We start from the raw sequence: 18,418 nt of genomic DNA on the forward strand, positions 1-18,418 counted from the left end.
TCTATCATTTGTCATTTGTGTCATGGTGCTCTTTTTTTTTCTTGACATGCACGTGTGTGCAAGTTTGGAATATATGAGCACGAAAATCTTTTTGAACATTGAGCAAAGTTGCACTACCGATGACCGCAGTAGGGGGCCCTCGGTGAGACATCCAGAGTTCAATTCGCCTAACCGAACACTACGTGTCTAGCCGTCAAGCATAATGCTCATGTTTAGGCACCGAGTTAAAGTGGCTACACCTATATGGATGGAAATTGTTGAGGTGATCCAAAGTTGGTACCGAAAATGCTACCATCAAAACTTCGGAGAGAATCTGTCCTATCTCTATCCTTCAAATCCCTTTAAGACAATCCATGCATCTATGACGCTCCCGAAACATAATGGTGTGCCTATGGTTCTAAAACCGGTCTCATCGGGGTTTCTTCAAGATCTAAGGAATCTCATCGCCCTCATGAACTCCGGAGGGGGCAAGTTGCTATGTCGAAGCGGTACGATAGAATCCTTGTAACCGAGTCACATGTGTGGAAGAGTTGTCATCATAGACTGAGCTCGGTGAAACATACCTGGTATCCATAGCTCAATTGTTTTGTATATGTATCGGTGAGAGTTGGTGTGATGGAAAGACATCACGACGATCATAGTTTAAGCTCATCAAGATTCCAGTTGCAATTTTATATATGTCAGAGTTCTCGACTGACCATTAACCTAACTCCTAACGTGACCTTGATCAATTCATGATCTATTATCTTTCACCTTGCGACTTATGTGTGTAAACGTCCAAGACGCTACTTGGCTTTGTTTTCTAGAGCTTTGCAATCCCCCTTCATATATGATTTTCAATGAAAATCTACAGGATTCAAAAAGGGCAACCTCCGATGCAGAGTACGGCACGCGGGGAAAATATGTTGCTATATGGATGAGCATAGTTTTTTGTTTGTGGGGGTAGTTTCTTCTTTGTTAGCATTTCCTCAAGAAATGTACATCCTTTTTTCTTTGTGAATCAATGTATATTGTATTTCAAAGTGTTGTAAATCACAAGCAGAAGCTAGGTTCATTACATGAGGTGAAACGGAGATATACTATACATAGTAGTATTATATATCCATCTAGCAATTACAATGGATCGTCGGTACATGGGATGCTGCTAGCTGGAATATACCTAACATTCGGTTCCATGTCACATATACAACCTTTCTTATATGAAACTCTTAGTTAGAATCATGGTGCCCACTACTTCGTCATGTCCGCACTTCTACAAAGAAATAGAGCTAGCTTTTGGTTTGTTAACTATGCCTGCAATGATCATAGGGAACGTGAGCAGCCGACTCCCCGAGTGAGAAATTAAACAAGACGCAAAATGGTGCGGAGATGTGCTGAAAGGTACCCGGGGGTTGGTGTGATGGCCAAGTAGTGATGTAGTGCTGTTGTTGTGTTGCAAGCTGACCTCAGTTGATATGTCCGTCAGTTCACATGTTGTATGAAAAATATGTGTACTGTCGTACGTCATGGCCTCAAGTGAAATCTATCATATGCCAAGTGAGTTAACATATACCCAATGAAAATCTAGCATTGCCGTGTGTTGAATAACTTATACTTCGCCAAAGTATCTCTTCAAATAGTGCAACTCAAGTACTCCAAGTTTACGAGTAAGCGAACAAGTCCAAACTATTCGATAGTTTATTCAAAATAATTTATTTAGGAGTGCGGCACCTAATCGAGTACTCCATGGCATTTAGATCGCCGCATACCAAAAGTTTTTTTTTTTGTGAATCCGCATACCAAAAGTTCAAGAAGTGCATGTTAGCCGCATACAACTCGCACACAAACACACCCACAAGCTATGGAAGGTGGACAAGTTGAATATAGACATGTTACATTTTTCTCGGTCCAAAATGAAATTTTAGGGTCCACGTACTCGCATTTGTACGTGAATGTTTCATGCTAAGATTCTAGATTTATGTCGATCATAATGCGGAAGGGTGGAGTGGTGGGGGATTAAAAGTGTCGGTTTCCACGGAAGCCTTCCCTCTAAGGCCTTGTTCGCTTTCGGACAAATCCACCGGGTTTGAGGTGTATTGAGTGGTATCATATCCCATCTAAGTCGAAGTTCTCCTAGTACTCTCTAAAACGCTCCAATTCACTTGGTGTGGGGATTAACCGAACAAGGGCTAATGCTTCTCCAATGGAATCTTGATTGGACGCTAATGACATTGACAATTCAATAGTTCCGTGTGCGCCTGATGCAGATGCAATTATTAGAATACCTTTGATATATAATGGAGGTGAGGATTTTTTTGCATGGGCTCATGAGAAATCTGGTATTTACTCTGTCAGATCTTCTTATAGAGCGATTGTGGCAAAGGGTCAGGCTGACGATCTGGCCAAAATTGATGCTCCTCCTTCATCTTCGATGGAGACTGATGTTTAGAAGAGATTGTGGAAGCTTTGTGTTGTTCCAAAAGTGTGTGTGTTTTGGTGGAGGGTTATTCGAGGAATTTTACCCGATTATGGGACCCTTACAAGGCGGCATGCCATGGTTGATAGCAATTGTGGTATATGCAAAGCAAAATCTGAAAGTATGTTTCATGCTTTGATCGAATGCAGTCATGCACAGATGTTTTGGGCAGCTGCAAAAGATATTTTGTTGGTGAAACTACCAAGGTTGCATCCTTCTACGTGGGCAAGGGACATTTTATGTGGCTCTCTTTCTCCGGAGAAGGATATTGCAAGAATTATTTCGGTGATATATACCATTTGGACATCAAGGAATAAGGTGACCCATGGTGAGGCAGTTTTTAACCCGTCAAAGTCCATGGATTTTATTAATGAAGCTATGCATACTTTGGAAATTCCGAAGGAGCAAAGAAGCTCAAAACCTCCGAGACCGGCGTGCACTTGGCATTGGCCTCCCGATGGTTTTACCAAAATCAATTCGGATGGAGGTATTCAGGTGGAACTAAATTTGGCCGCAGCTGGATTAGTGACACGAGATACACTAGTAGGAAAAGCCTCATCAGTGGCGCACCAAAAATGGATTCTATGGCGCATGGGAGGTGCGCCACAGAAACGTCGCCACAAAAATAAGCTTTCTGTGGCGCACCAGCCCATGCGCCACGGAATTAAGGTTTCGTGGCGCACGCGCTCTTAGGTGCGCCACAGAAAAGACTGCGCCACGGAATTGGTTTGCAGTGCGCCACAGAATTTGCTTGTATTATACACGATTTTGTGCTGCCTCCTGTACACATGCAGTTATAAACAACAATATACATATATACAGGTTATATACAGCAACATTCAGATATAATATAAATATCATGTACATTGCACAGATATAACATAGACATCATCATCACATTACTTAGATCCCGATCGAGATACATATATAGTGGCAAGTGTCAAATGTTTTGCATACAACTCTTAATTCATACAAAATTCACAATTTCGAGATACAAAGTAGTCTTCATCCTACAAAGTAGTCTTCATCCGGTTCCTCCTTTGCTCCGTCATCTCTACCCACCAGGCTCGCTTGCATCGGGGTCCTTCATCCAGTTCCTACTATGATGAAAATGGAAGAAAGTGAGACCAACAAGTCCGATGCACAAGAGAAATGGAATAAATGCCTCATACATTATTGGTCAACACAAATATTAACATTCAGGGACGGTGTAAGTGAGACCAGTCCGATGCACAAGAGATTGATATTTGTGCTATCTTACCGAGCTCACTTACGCCACTCCCGAGTGTACGGTGACCAAACATTTTAATCATCGGCATTTTGAAAATCTCAAAGCAAATGGAATGACAAAATGGAATAAGTGCCTCATACATTGTTGGTCAACACAAATATTAACATTCAGGGATGGCGTAAGTGAGACCAAGTCCGATGCACAAGAGATTGAAATTTGTGCTATCTTACCAGGCTCACTTACGCCACCCCCAAGTGTACGATGACCAAACATTTTAATCATCGGCATTTTGAAAATCTCAAAGCAAATGGAATGACAAAATAGAATATGTGCCTCATACATTGTTGGTCAACACAAATACTATGGTCAGAAACCATAGTTGCAGTATACACCGCCGTATACTTTGCGGAAGGGCCCCTTTCCCCGGTCGGCGTTCCGTCAACGGGTGCTTGACGACACAACAACGCTGATCCGCATTTCCGGCGCAGAACCACGCCGGTCCTCGCTGTCCAGGTGAACGAGTCCTTGATGCAAAGACCGTGCCGGCCTGCCCAACGATTATGCCGGGCCGTGTTGCCGCGCTTCAAGCCGTGTGTCCCGCGCCCGCATCAGCTCGCCTTCTTGCCCGGTGAACCAATAGGCTGATCGTTGGAATAAGGAAACCGATGACAGCCGGTCGCAAGATTAAATTGCGATCGGCCGTCATCGGCTTCCTTATTCCAACGATTAGTCTATTCGTTCACCGGGCAAAAAGGCGAAGAGTGCAGGGCGCGTGATCGATACGGCCTGAAGCGCGACAACAGGGGTCGGCATGATGCTAGGGAGGCTGGCACCGTCTTGGCATTAAGGACTCGTTCACGTACTGGACGGCGAGAGAAGAAAAGTGGTGCTGCGCCGGAGAGGCATGTCGGCGTTGTTGTCTCGTCAAGGACTCGTTCACGAAACGGCGGCCAGGGAAAGGGGGGCTCGTCTACAAAGTATATTGCGGCGTATAGGTGACCAAACATTCTATACATAGGCACTAAAATGGAAGAAAGAGCCAAGTGGTATGTCAACTAGATATCATATGCCTCATACTTTGTTGGTCGAAACAAATATTAACATCCAGGGATGGAGTCAGTGAGGCCAGGTAGGATGCACAAGTTGATATTTGTGCCATCACACCAAGCCTCACTTGCTCCACCCCCGAGTGTACGAGTGATCGACCAACCATCTAATCATCGGCAAGTACAAAAACACCAACAAACCAAGCAACCATGGTGACATAAGTCAAGATGCTCAAACACACATAGCATGCATGGAGCAGATGCTCCAAAGGGATTATTCATCACTTGGTATATAGACCAAGTGATGCCGGCAAAAGAGAGGCCAATCAAGAACCAAGTAAATCCAAGTAAGTGATAGATATGCCTAAACAAGCAACAACACATAGCATATCCCAGCTAACCGGATGAGACAAGTCTTGGTAGCCAACCGAATCACCTAGCACCACCTAGCCTTTTAAAACCATCGAAACAGTCCTTTTTCTTCAAAGGATACCACAAGTGGCATTCATTTACATGATCCCCTACTCGTGGATATCTCTATTTTCATCAAAGCCAACAAGAAATAGAAATTTATCATTACTCAAGTAGAGTTCAAAACAAAGCTGGGGTACCATAAAGGGATTATTCATCACTTGGTAGTAACCAAGTGATGCTGGCAAGAGAGAGGCCAAGCCCGAGCTAGTCAATCCAAGTAGAGATGGATATGCATAAGTAAGCAAGAACACATAGTCTATCCAAGTTAACCGGATAAAACCAACCTTGACGACCAACTTAATAACCTAGCATCACCTAGTCTTTTAAACCATCGAAACCAAGTGAAGCCCGGTACAAATGGCAAGGACCAGGAATTTGACCAACTCAAGTCACCATGGTTATGCCAACCAATTGAATAGTAGCATCTTCCAAATGGAACTAGGAAGGAAACCATCCCAGATGATTTACCAAGCCAGCAGTTCATGACTGCAAAGGCCAATTCAACCACCAAACCATCCAAACCACCAAGCCTACACACTTATCAACCCAACAAACCAGCAACCATGGTGACATAAGTCAAGATGCTCAAACACACATAGCATGCATGGAGCAGATGCTCCAAAGGGATTATTCATCACTTGGTATATAGACCAAGTGATGCTGGCAAAAGAGAGGCCAATCAAGAACCAGTAAATCCAGTAAGTGATAGATATGCCTAAACAAGCAACAACACATAGCATATCCCAGCTAACCAGATGAGACAAGTCTTGGTAGCCAACTGAATCACCTAGCAGGGCCGGCCCATACTTTTATGGGGCCCAGGTGCAAAATGACAAAAAGGGGCCCTTATTCACACACACAAATTGTCAAGACAATATATTTCAAGTAAAAAAACCCTCATATTTCATTAACAAATAATATTTAGTACATAGCATAGATCCATGATCTTTTGACACTTAAAATGTGGTTGTTCTTTAACAATTCCTAAGGCTAATTGCAGAGAGTCCAGGTCAGGGGGGTCCGTTGAAGAACTGCCATTTCTAAGAAACGTGCGAATAGAATTATTATCAATCTCATTGATGTCATCAGACCCCTCTACATTCTTAGCTGGTTGTTCTTCAATAGTTACTAAGGCTAATTGTAGAGTCCAGGTCAAGCGCATCTCTATGATTTCTTTTATTCCTTTTTGCACAACCGGATAACTCCTTTCCAGAAGACATATCAACAGACAAATAATTCAAGTTGCATAGAAAAGATGAAGAGAGGGAATGGAAGCACCTGGCCGAGCTCGATTCAGATGAACAAGAAGGCCACACCTTCATGAACTAGACGATTCTTCCCCTTTCCTGGCCAACACTGTCTCTCAGATCCAATGAATACCATAAGCCATCACTTTCCGTTTTGCCTATGGCGATAAAGAGCTAAAGAACAGATCAAGAGGGGAGCTATTTATCAGTTGATTGAGGTCTGCGAGCATTGGTTGAGAATTGAAGGGGGGATTTGGGGAATGATGGAGGCATGAAGTTGTGCCTAATGGAGGGCCGCAATCTCAGATTTGGGGGAGGACCGAATGAGGAGACGAGGAGACGAGGCATCTGGTTTTGGTATTGGAGAGTGGAGAATCGAGAAGACAGAGCAGAAGTGGAGAAGAGAGACCGAACGAATCCATCGATTTCTGGATGGATTGGGTGCTCACGTCCCGTACATGCTGAGCTAGGTGGGTTGCACATCATTACATGGGCCTTTGCGTTATTTGGAGGATGAAAAAACAGAAATTCTAACTACTAGAACCACTAGCTGGGCCGGGGCCCCTGGCTCGCTGGGGCCCAGTGCGGGCGCACTGTTTGCCCGGCCTATGGGCCGGCCCTGTCACCTAGCACCACCTAGCCTTTTAAAACCATCAGAAACAGTCCTTTTTCTTCAAAGGATACCACAGTGGCATTCATTTACATGATCCCCTACTGTGGATATCTCTATTTTCATCAAAGCCAACAAGAAATATAAATTTATCATTACTCAGTTGAGTTCAAAACAAAGCTGGGGTACCATAAAGGGATTATTCATCACTTGGTAGTAACCAAGTGATGTCGGCAAGAGAGAGGCCAAGCCCGAGCTAGTCAATCCAGTAGAGATGGATATGCATAAGTAAGCAAGAACACATAGCCTATCCAAGTTAACCGAGATAAAACCAACCTTGACAGCCAACTTAATAACCTAGCATCACCTAGTCTTTTAAACCATCGAAACCAAGTGAAGCACTGGTACAAATGGCAAGGACCAGGAATTTGACCAACTCAAGTCACCATGGTTATGCCAACCAATTGAATAGTAGCATCTTCCAAATGGAACTAGGAAGGAAACCATCCCGGATGATTTACCAAGCCAGCAGTTCATGATCGCAAAGGCCAATTCAACCACCAAACCATCCAAACCACCAAGCCTACACACTTAATTATCATTACCCAACAGATTCAAAATGAAGCTAGGGTCCCCAACAATAGTTGGCATCCATCTAGCTTAAGTAAATACAGTAATAGAATCATTACTGCAAAGTAGTTCATCTCAATTATCTACATTAACAAGATAAAGTTTCACAGATAAATGAATTAGTCAATTGCTAGGCAACAGGGATGCTTGGCAAGCATCATGCATACATTCATATGCTTTTCAAAGCATAAGCAACCACCAAGTACATGGTGAGAAGCTATACAAATCAAGCAACAACACAGTATATCAAGCAACATGCATAGATAGAGAAAGTAGTAAGTAATTATCAACCAATTGGTGATCAAACACAAGCCATAGGGGCAGCGGAGGAGGAATTAAGAGGGGGAGGATGGGAGGGGAGAGAGAGCACCGATGACAGGGGTGGAGGACGAGCTTGAAGATGACGGCAGGGGTGGAGGAGGAGGAGGAGGTGGCGGATCCTCCACCTTGCCGCGACGGCGGCCCCTCCTCGCGGCGGCCCCTCCTCGCCGTAGGGGCAGCTTGTGCTGCAGGTGGCGGGGATGGGAGGACCGCGGCGGCATGCGCCCTCGCGGAGGAAGGCGGCGGCGACGGCGGCGGCGACGACCATGGAGGATCCAGGCGACCACGGAGGAAGGCGGCGGCGGCGGATCCAGGCGACCACGGAGGAGAGGGGAGAGGGGAGAGGGGAGGGGCTCGGCCGGGAGGGGAGAGGTGAACAGGCGGGGAAGGGCACGGGTGAGATGATATAAGTCCCTTAATTCTGTGGCGCACCGGAGAAGGTGCGCCACAGAATCAACTACTTCTGTGGCGCACCAAAGCCAGTGCGCCACAGAAAGAGTTATTTCTGTGGCGCAGCAAGACATGTGCGCCACAGTAATACCTACAGTAATAAATGGTGGTGGCAGGATGTGGGCCGCACAAAGTTTCTGTGGCGCACTACCCGGGCGTGCGCCACAAAATCAAGCTATTTCTGTGGCGCACCGTGCCTGGTGCGCCACAAAATAAGTTTCTGTGGCGCATTCAAAACGGTGCGCCACAGAACTAAGCTTCACCTATAAGGGTTTTCCTACTAGTGGTACTACTGGATTTTGTGGTGCAATGTGCAAGTCCTATATTGGAATCGATTGAAGCCTTGGCTCTCAGAGATGCTTTTATGTATGATACAGAGAGAGGTTTTACTCAGGTTATTTTTGAGGTTGATTGTGCTGAGTTGGCGAAGTGTTGGCAAAAAGGTTAGGTGGATAGGTCTGTGATTCGTCCAATCCTGGAGGAGATTAGGGATATTAGTTTACCTTTTATCTCCTGTAATGTAGTTTCTATCTGGCGCGAGGCAAATCAGGTGGCTCACTGTTGCGTATGTGTGCGTCCAAGAGCGGTCTTTTACCTGGAATGTCGAGCCACCGGATTTCCTTGTTCACATCCTTAGTGCTGATTGTAATCCCGCTATGTAACTTTTTGTGTAAGGTAGCAAGTTTTAGACGCACTCTTTTCCTTCCAGGGTACCGAAGGGGGCTGAAAGGTTTTTAATGAAATCGTAATATATATTAAGTTTCAAAAAAAAAAATCCCAACAATCTCAAGTGGAAGCTCCTCTCCTGCCTCACCAACCATGGCAGCTCCCTTCAGCTACTTTTCCTCCAGTTTGTTTGGCTTCCATCGCACTCATTGAAGAAGAAAAAAACACTGCATGCAGGAAAGAGTTTCCTCGATCATCTGATCTCACGTTCCTCTGGGAGAGGTTTTTTAAACTTTCTATTGGTGCTTGACAATTATGATGTGCCCCCAACTTGGAGGAGAAAAGGTAGCAGCCATGGTAGTGGTAGGTGCTCCTACCTCCGGGGGTTGGTGGACGACGCATGACATAGCCAGGTACGCGTGTCCAGCCTCTTGTACTACGTCCCTGTGGTTGCAATCACGTTCACGGTAAGCCCGTGCTTGGAAAGGTCGCCAGAGTTACAGTTTACCGGGACTACTAGCATTCCTTCTGATTGGGACGCATGAATTTCCATAGCCGCCTATGACATGCAACATTTCATTTTGTTCGGCAGAGATGAAATAAAATGAATTTGAATTGATTATATCATTTTATTTGTTAAATACACGAAATGACAGGGTACCAATAGGAATTAAGGTTAGTCAGAGAGATGGAATCTATGGAATTATCAACTGAATTTCAATACCAATTCCATGGCAGCCAAACAAGTTAATTCTAGTAACCACAAATGGATTATTTCATTCCATTCCCAGATGATGGGAGCCAAACAACTCTTACTGACGATGTAGTATACCATTTCGCTCTTTCATGGACAAAAGTTACAAGGCTTGCCAAACTAGCCATGTTTGTGGCCATGTATCAACTCGTGGATCTGAATGATGGCACCAGCAAAAGCATCAGCAATACAACAACTTTCTGTTACGAAAACGAACAGTTCCTGTTCCAACAGTCACCGTTGCAGAAAAAAATACAGATGATTCTGCCAAACCTCACCAGCTGGAAGGAGGTGTTGTTGGTGAAAGTATCTCGGGAATCTCTTCCCCACGAACCAATCACCCGTGCGATGCAAGTCAAATAATAGGTGGTGAGCTCAAGTCTAACAGGTCCCTTTCCAAGACGAGGAAAAATAGGAATACAAAACTCCAGAGCAGCCGAAGTAGACCAGCAAAATACTACTCATGCTGTACATACATAGAGCTACACATGTTGGAGCCCAGCAGCCGACAGTTTGACCAAACCCCAGCAAGAGCCAGTGAAATTTAAGCTTGAGGAAGCTTCATTGTTATGATTAGGGTAAGCAAAAAAAGGATTCCTAGATTAATAAAAGATGAAAAAAGGCTCCTAGGATCATGGGGGGCAATGGTTGGGACCTTAATACAGGCTATGAACACGTATACAGCTATGCTCTATGAGACGCCAGTGGTGAGGATGTTGTTAAAAGATCAGGGAGTCGGAAGCATTAGGAGAAGTTAGTATAGAGACAGCTCACCAACTGCTGATCTGAAAGATTATTCTTGTTCCGCCTCTTCGCCAGATAGCCCCTCATCGTCACTGTCTTCATCGTCATCATACTCATCATCATCACTGCCATCTGAGGAACCAAAAATTGCTTCCTTGGCTGCCCGGGAATCACCAAAGCCAGCTTGTCCAGGATGCATGTTGCTAGTGGAAGCATACACCGAACTGGGCACAGTGACTGGTGGTACTGGGAACAGCGGTTTGGGGGCTAACGGTTTCAGGTGATTTGGAAGGCTTTCCCCAGGCCTTATGTGGATAGCATCTTTCGACTGTGCCGCTTTTATGATCGAAGCTGCATCAGATGGAGATGCGATGCGTGCGCCTGCTGCAATGGCTGCAGCCCTTATAGAAGAGCCCTCAGAAGCTACCCGGGAATCGGTATTGTCTGCAGGTGTTTTTGTCTCTGAGTGTGTAGCAGGCACTTGTGCAGAAGATTGACATTGGCGAAGACCAGATGATGCATTTCCATTACTCGTTACACCACCGGAGTTTGAATTCATCCCAGCTGCATCAGTAGTACGGTCAAGATGACTATGTTACTTAATGAAAGTGACTGGCGAGGATCACTCATAAAAAACTTGAAGAAACTATAACATATATATACAGTTGCATGTTTGGAACTAGTTAGACTTCCATAGGAAAGTAAAATCATGGCAATACATACCTGCAGACATCTTGGAGTTGTCTACGGAAGGCAGGCAGAATCCAACTGGAACTGTCACAAGCTGTGGTGAGGCAGTAGAATTTGCCATATTTGTGCTGCTTCCCTTGTTTCCATTAGCCTGGGACAGTTCATGGCTCTGCATATTTCATAAGGATTTATTGTGGTCAGAGCTCCGAAGCTAGTGTAGAAGAGTCTTCAGAAAATTGAAATGAAAAGCATTCCGTAATTTAGGGAGCAAATCCAAGCTAACCATGACTAGTATAAAAAAAAAAGCTACCAGAAAAAAATATTATGGAAAGCACCCCATAAATTAGGAAACAAATACAAGATAACCATGGCCACTGTAAAAAAAAGCTACTACGGTAGCGAAACTAATCAGCATGCCACTAATAAGAGTCTTGACGTTGTCTCTCTGACTAGTTGTAACTGGCAGCTATACTGCAGCATCCGGTTCTTATAGAAAGGCGACCAACTTTCCTTTACAGATGACCATGTAAAATATATCAGTTGTGGCAATTTTGGAGAACGTAGACTCATACAACTGTTAAGTCTTGACATATCGCAAAAAAATAGCAGTTTAGATATCACAAAAACACAAGACTACAGTTTAACACCCATTTAAGACATATGGCTCAATTTGATGACACCACAAGCAAATAACAGAATAACAGATGCAGACTTAAGAAACCCAAATGAAGTTCCTTAAAAAAAGATATTTAAAGAGGTGGCATAACCATTTCTGACACGGAGCCCATTCGGAACTATTATGCTTGGTGTATATTTTCTCAGTTACAGCCATTGGACTAAAAGCATAAGACCCACCTTACTACTTAGGTGGGAGTTACTATTTCAATGTCAAGCATGAAAGTGCCACATGCCTATTTGACTGGCATTCTAAAAGTTCTTATGCACACCTAACTCAGTTAACTTGTGGCGAAGAAAAATGGCACTACAACTTAGCCAAGTCATCCTTGCCAAAACTACATGTGTGATGTCATGTGTCTATCAAGTACAGCAAAATAAGGTTGTCATGTATAGTGGCCATCAACAAGACAAATGCCTAAATTGGTCAACATAGAACCCTGGGAGGGAGGGAGGGAGGGATGGCAAGCCTCTCTTCTAAATGTCAGGCAATATTTTGGTTACTGGACACACATATAGGCCGTTATAGCCAAATATGTCAGCTGATATTTCACCTGTACAGCTCCATATGTAGATGACATGAAATTAATCATAAATGCCTAATTGTTAATGTAATTGATGCATCAGAGATACAGGAATGAAAGCAAATTTCCATCATGATGCATACAGTGTACACGGCGCACTTCCATCTGTTACAAAATTGCAACAGAAGATACACCATGTGTCCAATTAGTTATTGTATGTTGTCATGTACTTAAAATGTGTATTAGAATTGTAGTAGAAAGGCGTGGCATGCACATCAATAACTAAAAAGTGAACACAAGAGTGAGTAAACAACTAAAGGTGAACCAGTCTTTTCCCAGTACTATTACATATATATATCCTATATCCGATGTAGCCCCAAGCTGACATGAACCCAATTCTGCTATTTAGAAATTGTGATTTGACATGGTAAAACTTGAATACCAAATACATACCAAGTGATCTAAATACACCATCCCATATAGTTTCACACAGAATTTAGCATCCGGACCAAAAATGAAATTATAAGGTGAGAACACTAAATTACTCAAGTCAAATTCAAACATCATAAGGTCTCTATTAGTACAAGGTTACTCAGGCAAGAAGCTACTAATACTGAAGCCTACTCATCCTACAAGCAGTTACATTTAGCTGAAGCTTCATCAGATGACCTCACTTCAAGCAACAAAAGCAGCAATTGTTTTCGTATACAAAATTAATCTATTACAAACATGTGAGCAACACTATTTTCTAGCTGACCATAATAACTTAAAATTTCTTTAGCTACTTGCTGGAGCGCTGAACAACAGAAGGGCATTTGTTAGGTGTTTCTGCCTCTCTGGAGAGCACCAATTAGTGATGAAGTAATCTTCTTTGATTATACATGTGAAGTTACAAATTAGCATTGAAAATTTGGTACAACTAATGCTAGCCAACTGAGGAAACGATGTAGTAAAATTTATAGTTAAGAATTATATGTTATGGACAAACACTAGATAAATGATCAAAGGGACCAAATTAAGTACTCCACAAGGGAAATGCTGATTTTTGGGTTCATGTTTAATGCTCAGGCTAGATAAAGCCCCATCTGCATACTCTATACAAATATACAATATTATGAAAGTATTCCCAAAAACGTTAATATCCATTCAAACAGCTAATTTGGATGAGGATAGAAAATAATATATATAGTATTTTGTTGGAAGTGAAAGAGAAAAAAAAAAGAGAACAGCAACACTGAGTCAACTAGTGGTCAGATGAGATAAACAAAGCAACAGTATTAGAGTGTTCATTCGGAACTAGAAAAGGCAGAATGGAGATGAACCTAGTTATAGATTTTAATATCAGTCACCATGAAATTACAAACAATATTTTACAGGTGAAGATGAACCTAGTTACCTAGATCAGCACTTTGCTGGTCTCTTCAAATAATTTAAGTTGATTGATCATTGTGCAATAAGGAAAGTATTGGCATTCTTAATAATACAAGTAGGAAAGAAGGCCCACAAGCAAATACATAGAGGACAAAAAGAACTTTTGCTAGCAGACACATAACCTTGTAATCCTCTAGTTTATCAGCACCCTATATATGAACTTCATATACAATGTTCAGAAGTGGAAAAGTTTTGTGAGTTTGGTACATAAATTATATTACTCCTTACATATCTTCTAACTGATTTGTAAAAGGATGCACACATATGCACAACTAAATGTGTTCATCTGAAGTTTTGTGAGTTTGGTACATAAATTATATTACTCCTTACATATCTTCTAGCTGATTTGTAAAAGCATGCACACATATGCACAACTAAGTGTGTTCATCTGCTAAAGACCTACCCTCTCAGTCCAAATAATCAACAAACAAAGTGAGCACTACCTCAGACAGTGACACTCATAATAAACAAGGGACAATGCATGAAGATCTGTTGTAAGAAAAATGTAGAATGTCTTATACAAGAATAAGAAGCTCTCCGTAACAATCATGTAAGAAAGAACAAAGGAGTATATATTATACGGAATTTAAACTTCTGGTAGTTGGTATAGTAAATGACCTCATTAATGTGTGAAGCAGCCCCTGAAGATTCTGCTTCTCCTCTTTGCACGATATTTTCTGAAGAAGGTGCTGATGTTAATGCATCTTTATTTGACAATCCATGAAACTTGTCAGCAGCTACCAAAGCAGACGCTGTTTTGCTATCAGTTGAGTTATTTGGACCTGATGTTTGTCCGTATTGTGTACACAAAGAAATAGGGGTGGCAGCAACTATCTGATTAGGCCCTTGTGAAGCACTTGATGTACTGAGAGCAACAGAGAGAAAATTAGCAGGTTGTTGCATATACATAAGTTGATTTGGTGAAGAGTTCTCTCTTGAGTTGTTTGAATTCCTTCTTCTCTTCCTTTGCTGACCATAGCTATCCTGGAATTTTCCAGAACTTTCTGGCGGTTGTGATGCAAGTGGCATCACTGCCAATGGTGCTACTTGTCCAATACCTCTCTTGGCCAGATTGACCTTGTTAGCAGCCTCTTGAAGAGCATGCATTGCTACAATATATACATCTACAGATGATGCTCCTTCTTCAGCATACCTAAGTGCTTCACGACACAAATTATTGTACCGCCATGTCTGAGATTGCTCGCCATCTTCAGTAGTACTTCTTTGCTCCTCCTTGGGCTCTTTAACTCGGCTAACTTCATCCGATTTCTTGTTCGAGCTTCTATCTTCATCCAATTTCTTGTTTGAGCTTCTATCTTCATCCAATTTCTTGTTCGAGCTTCTATCTATGGCATGTTTGGTCCATCTTCTCAAAATGTACTGAGAAGGAAGTGCGGATACACCTTGCGCACCAAAGACAGTAAGAATATGCCTACAGACAATACCGAAATATTCGAACATCTGGCAGTTACATTTTGCGAAACTCTCAGAAGAATCGAACTGGACCATACGAGGCTTCTCACTTCCTTGAGATGCAGTCACCTTATACATGCAAGACTTACCATCCTCCTCTACCATTTCCAAAGTAGAAGCAGAGGCATCAACCAATTCCTGTTGGAACTTCAAAAACATTGTCCTTGTGTACAAGTCTGCTCCTTGCTTCTCGATAGGAGATGATGTCTTGATATCTGGAAGCGAATACTTTGTTTCAAACTCCTCCTTCATCTCCTTCTCATAGCAAGTGTCCAGTGCCTTTTCGTACTGCTGGATGAATGACTGCGAGTTAGTTTTAGCAACGATGTAAGGCTGAAAAAACGAGCTCCTGCTTGTACACTCCAGCTTCGATGGCTCGTCTCCGAAGAATGTGTCCCTCAAGTATACCGGGACCCACTGCTGGCGGAAACTGTACACCGAATCAAACCACTCAACGCTTCCAGAATCAACTTTAGAAATCAATGCCTCCCAATTCGCTTCAAACTCTTCAACTGACCCAGACATGTTGATGCAATTGGCAAGCTCCTCATCGAAAGACGGGAGTAAATGCGACAGCCTATACTGGGCCTCATTCAAGATGTGTCGCCTGCAGATCCGGTGCCTAGTCTGATGAAGAACCTTGCGGACAGCCGATCGAATGGCGCCATCGTACTCGGTGGTGATAGAGGCAGGCTGCTGACCAGACATCGCCAAGAGGAGCGTCTCGAACAACCAAACAAAAGACGCCTCGGAGCTGTCCCTGATGACCGCGCAGCCGAAGAGGATCGGCTGGCAATGGTGGTTGACTCCGGTGAAAGTGACGAGGGGGAGCTCGTACTTGCTCCTCTTGCAGAAGTCGTCCAGGACAACGGCGTCCCCGAAGTCCCTGTACGCCATCCTTGCCCTGGCGTCGGACCAGAAGACGTTCCCCACCGGGTGGCCGTCGACGAACTGCATGGCGTAGAAGAACGCCGGGTCCTCCGCCTGCATGCGCTTGACGTAGTCGAGCACTACCCGCGCGGCATCCCCGATGTGCTGCTGCTGCTGGGGAGGTGATGGAGCAATGGTGTTGTGAGGCGGTGGCGGGGGCTCGATGGCGAGGAGTGGGCCGCCGTTTCGGCGGACTCCGCCGTAGGCCGCGCGCTGCTTGCCGCACTCGGAGAGCGGCTTGTGCGGGCGCAGGCAGTGCGACTGGTCCTGCGGGACCAGTGGGTGGTTGTGGGCGGTCTCCAGCTTGGTTATGAGCCATTTGGCGGTGTCCTGCTTCTTGACCCGGATCATGGCCTTGCAGCCGACCCTGGTGACGGCCCGGGTGCGGCGGCCCCGGGCGCCGCTGTCCTCGGTGCCGCCGGGGCTGGCGGTGAGGAGGAGGGCGTCGTTCTTGCCGCGGTAGGTGCGGAATCCCTCCTTGGCGCAGACGAACTGGCGCGACATGATGGCGCCGTCGCGGCGGGAGCGGTGCATGACGCTGATCCGGGTGCTGAAGCCGACGCGGTGGGCGTAGCGGTTGTAGAAGGTCCAGGCGTCCTCCTCGTCGTCGAATTCCATGCCCTCGAAGGGGTCGACGCCGTCGTGGACGCTGGGGCGGGCGTCGGTGGGGTACGGCGCCGGCCCGGCCGCCCCGGCCGAGCCGGAGCCGGCGTCCAGCTCCATCTCCGTGCCGTAGCCGCCCAGGCTGTCGTTGTCCGCGTCGCCCATTTCGCTGTCCGGCGTGCCCTGGTCGCTCCCTCGCTCCATGGCGCCGACGAGGCCGCGGCGCCGACGGGAACGCTCTCGACCCCGCGTGCGGCAGAGAGATCAGGTCTCAGGACAGGGGCGTCGCTGACTGGGGCTGGGGCACGGGTAGCCGCCCAGCGGCGGGTCCCGGGAGCAGGTCCTGAGCTGCTCCGGCGGGGAGGGAGGAGCAGAGGCGATCGAGCTGCATACGGCACGCCAGGGCGGCGAAGGAGAGGCGAGAGACCGGGAGATTGGAGGGAGGGGGAGGGGCTGGCGAGGGGAGGCGGCGGCGGCGGCGGTGGTCCGGCGAGGTGCAAGTGGGAGGGAGGAGGTGTGGGGCAAAAGGGGAAGAGGAGTGACCGGGTTGGGGTTTGACCGGGCCGGACGCACCGGATCAGCGAGGGGGTCCGCCACCGCCTGGCTAGGGTTTGTTCCCGTCCCCTGCCTCCTCAGTCCTCTCCTGGGGCTTCCTCCCGTGGCCCACCGCGATTCACTGTGCTTTGACGTGCAACTGCAGCTGCAACTCAACAGAATGGAATGGAACCAATCATCTCATGGTCAAGGCCGGCCCCAAAATAGCGTGTTTTTTCCCCTTTGAAACAAAAATAGTGAGATTCGCTTTTCCCTTCATTTGATTTTCTTTTCCATTTTATTACAAAGCATAATGTTTTCAGTTTTGGGGAATATAAAATTCCCTTTCGCTAGCTCTCGGTCACCCGAGAACTTCCTTATCGCTTGATCAAACCGTTCACCGCTGGAAAACGCTAAGATTCGTGCCACCATATCCATATCTTCCTCGGCTCTTTATCCTTCCTCCCGACCAATAGACAAGAGATTGGGAGAGAGGAGGCGGAGATGCAAGGTGCACAATGGAGCCTGAGTCGGCGACGCAACAATGTGGCTAGCCGCGGAGGCAACGACAACAATGTGGTTGGCTGCGGAGGAGACGGCGATGGAGGCGGTGGAGGAGAGCAATAAAACTTAGGGATAGGGTGGGAGTGTGTCGGCGCTAGAGAAAATGTCGGGCGGAGCCGAACTTATACATAAGGCTAAGGCGGTGGTGGACCGGCGATGGCAGAGCTTGGGCGGGGGAGCGGGCGAGACCAGCCTCTGGTGGGGAGGGCGGCGATGGCTGCAGGGGAACTGTCCGTGTGGGACAGGGGCACCATCGACCAGTAGCTAGCTGAAGTCTCTGTCGATCGAGCCTTAGATGGTCCTATAAATTTTTGCTACACACTAATCGAACATCCCATGGTGATGGTGACTTAACTCAGGAGACCC

The 18,418-nt window shown here is 45.6% G+C and overlaps 1 protein-coding gene across 1 annotated transcript; it reads right to left on the bottom strand.

Moving 5' to 3' along the window:
- Nucleotides 1-10,254: 10,254 nt before the first annotated feature.
- LOC124703897 (protein FAR1-RELATED SEQUENCE 5-like) lies at nucleotides 10,255-17,158 on the bottom strand. Its single transcript, XM_047236137.1, has 3 exons — nucleotides 14,567-17,158; nucleotides 11,352-11,487; nucleotides 10,255-11,192 (listed from the first exon to the last, which is right to left on the bottom strand). The coding sequence occupies exons 1-3, from the start codon at nucleotides 17,156-17,158 to the stop codon at nucleotides 10,678-10,680; spliced, it is 3,243 nt and encodes a 1,080-aa protein (XP_047092093.1). The 3' UTR covers nucleotides 10,255-10,677.
- Nucleotides 17,159-18,418: the final 1,260 nt, after the last annotated feature.

This window comes from Lolium rigidum, chromosome 3 (assembly GCF_022539505.1).
Source record: "Lolium rigidum isolate FL_2022 chromosome 3, APGP_CSIRO_Lrig_0.1, whole genome shotgun sequence".
Lineage (NCBI taxonomy): Eukaryota > Viridiplantae > Streptophyta > Magnoliopsida > Poales > Poaceae > Lolium > Lolium rigidum.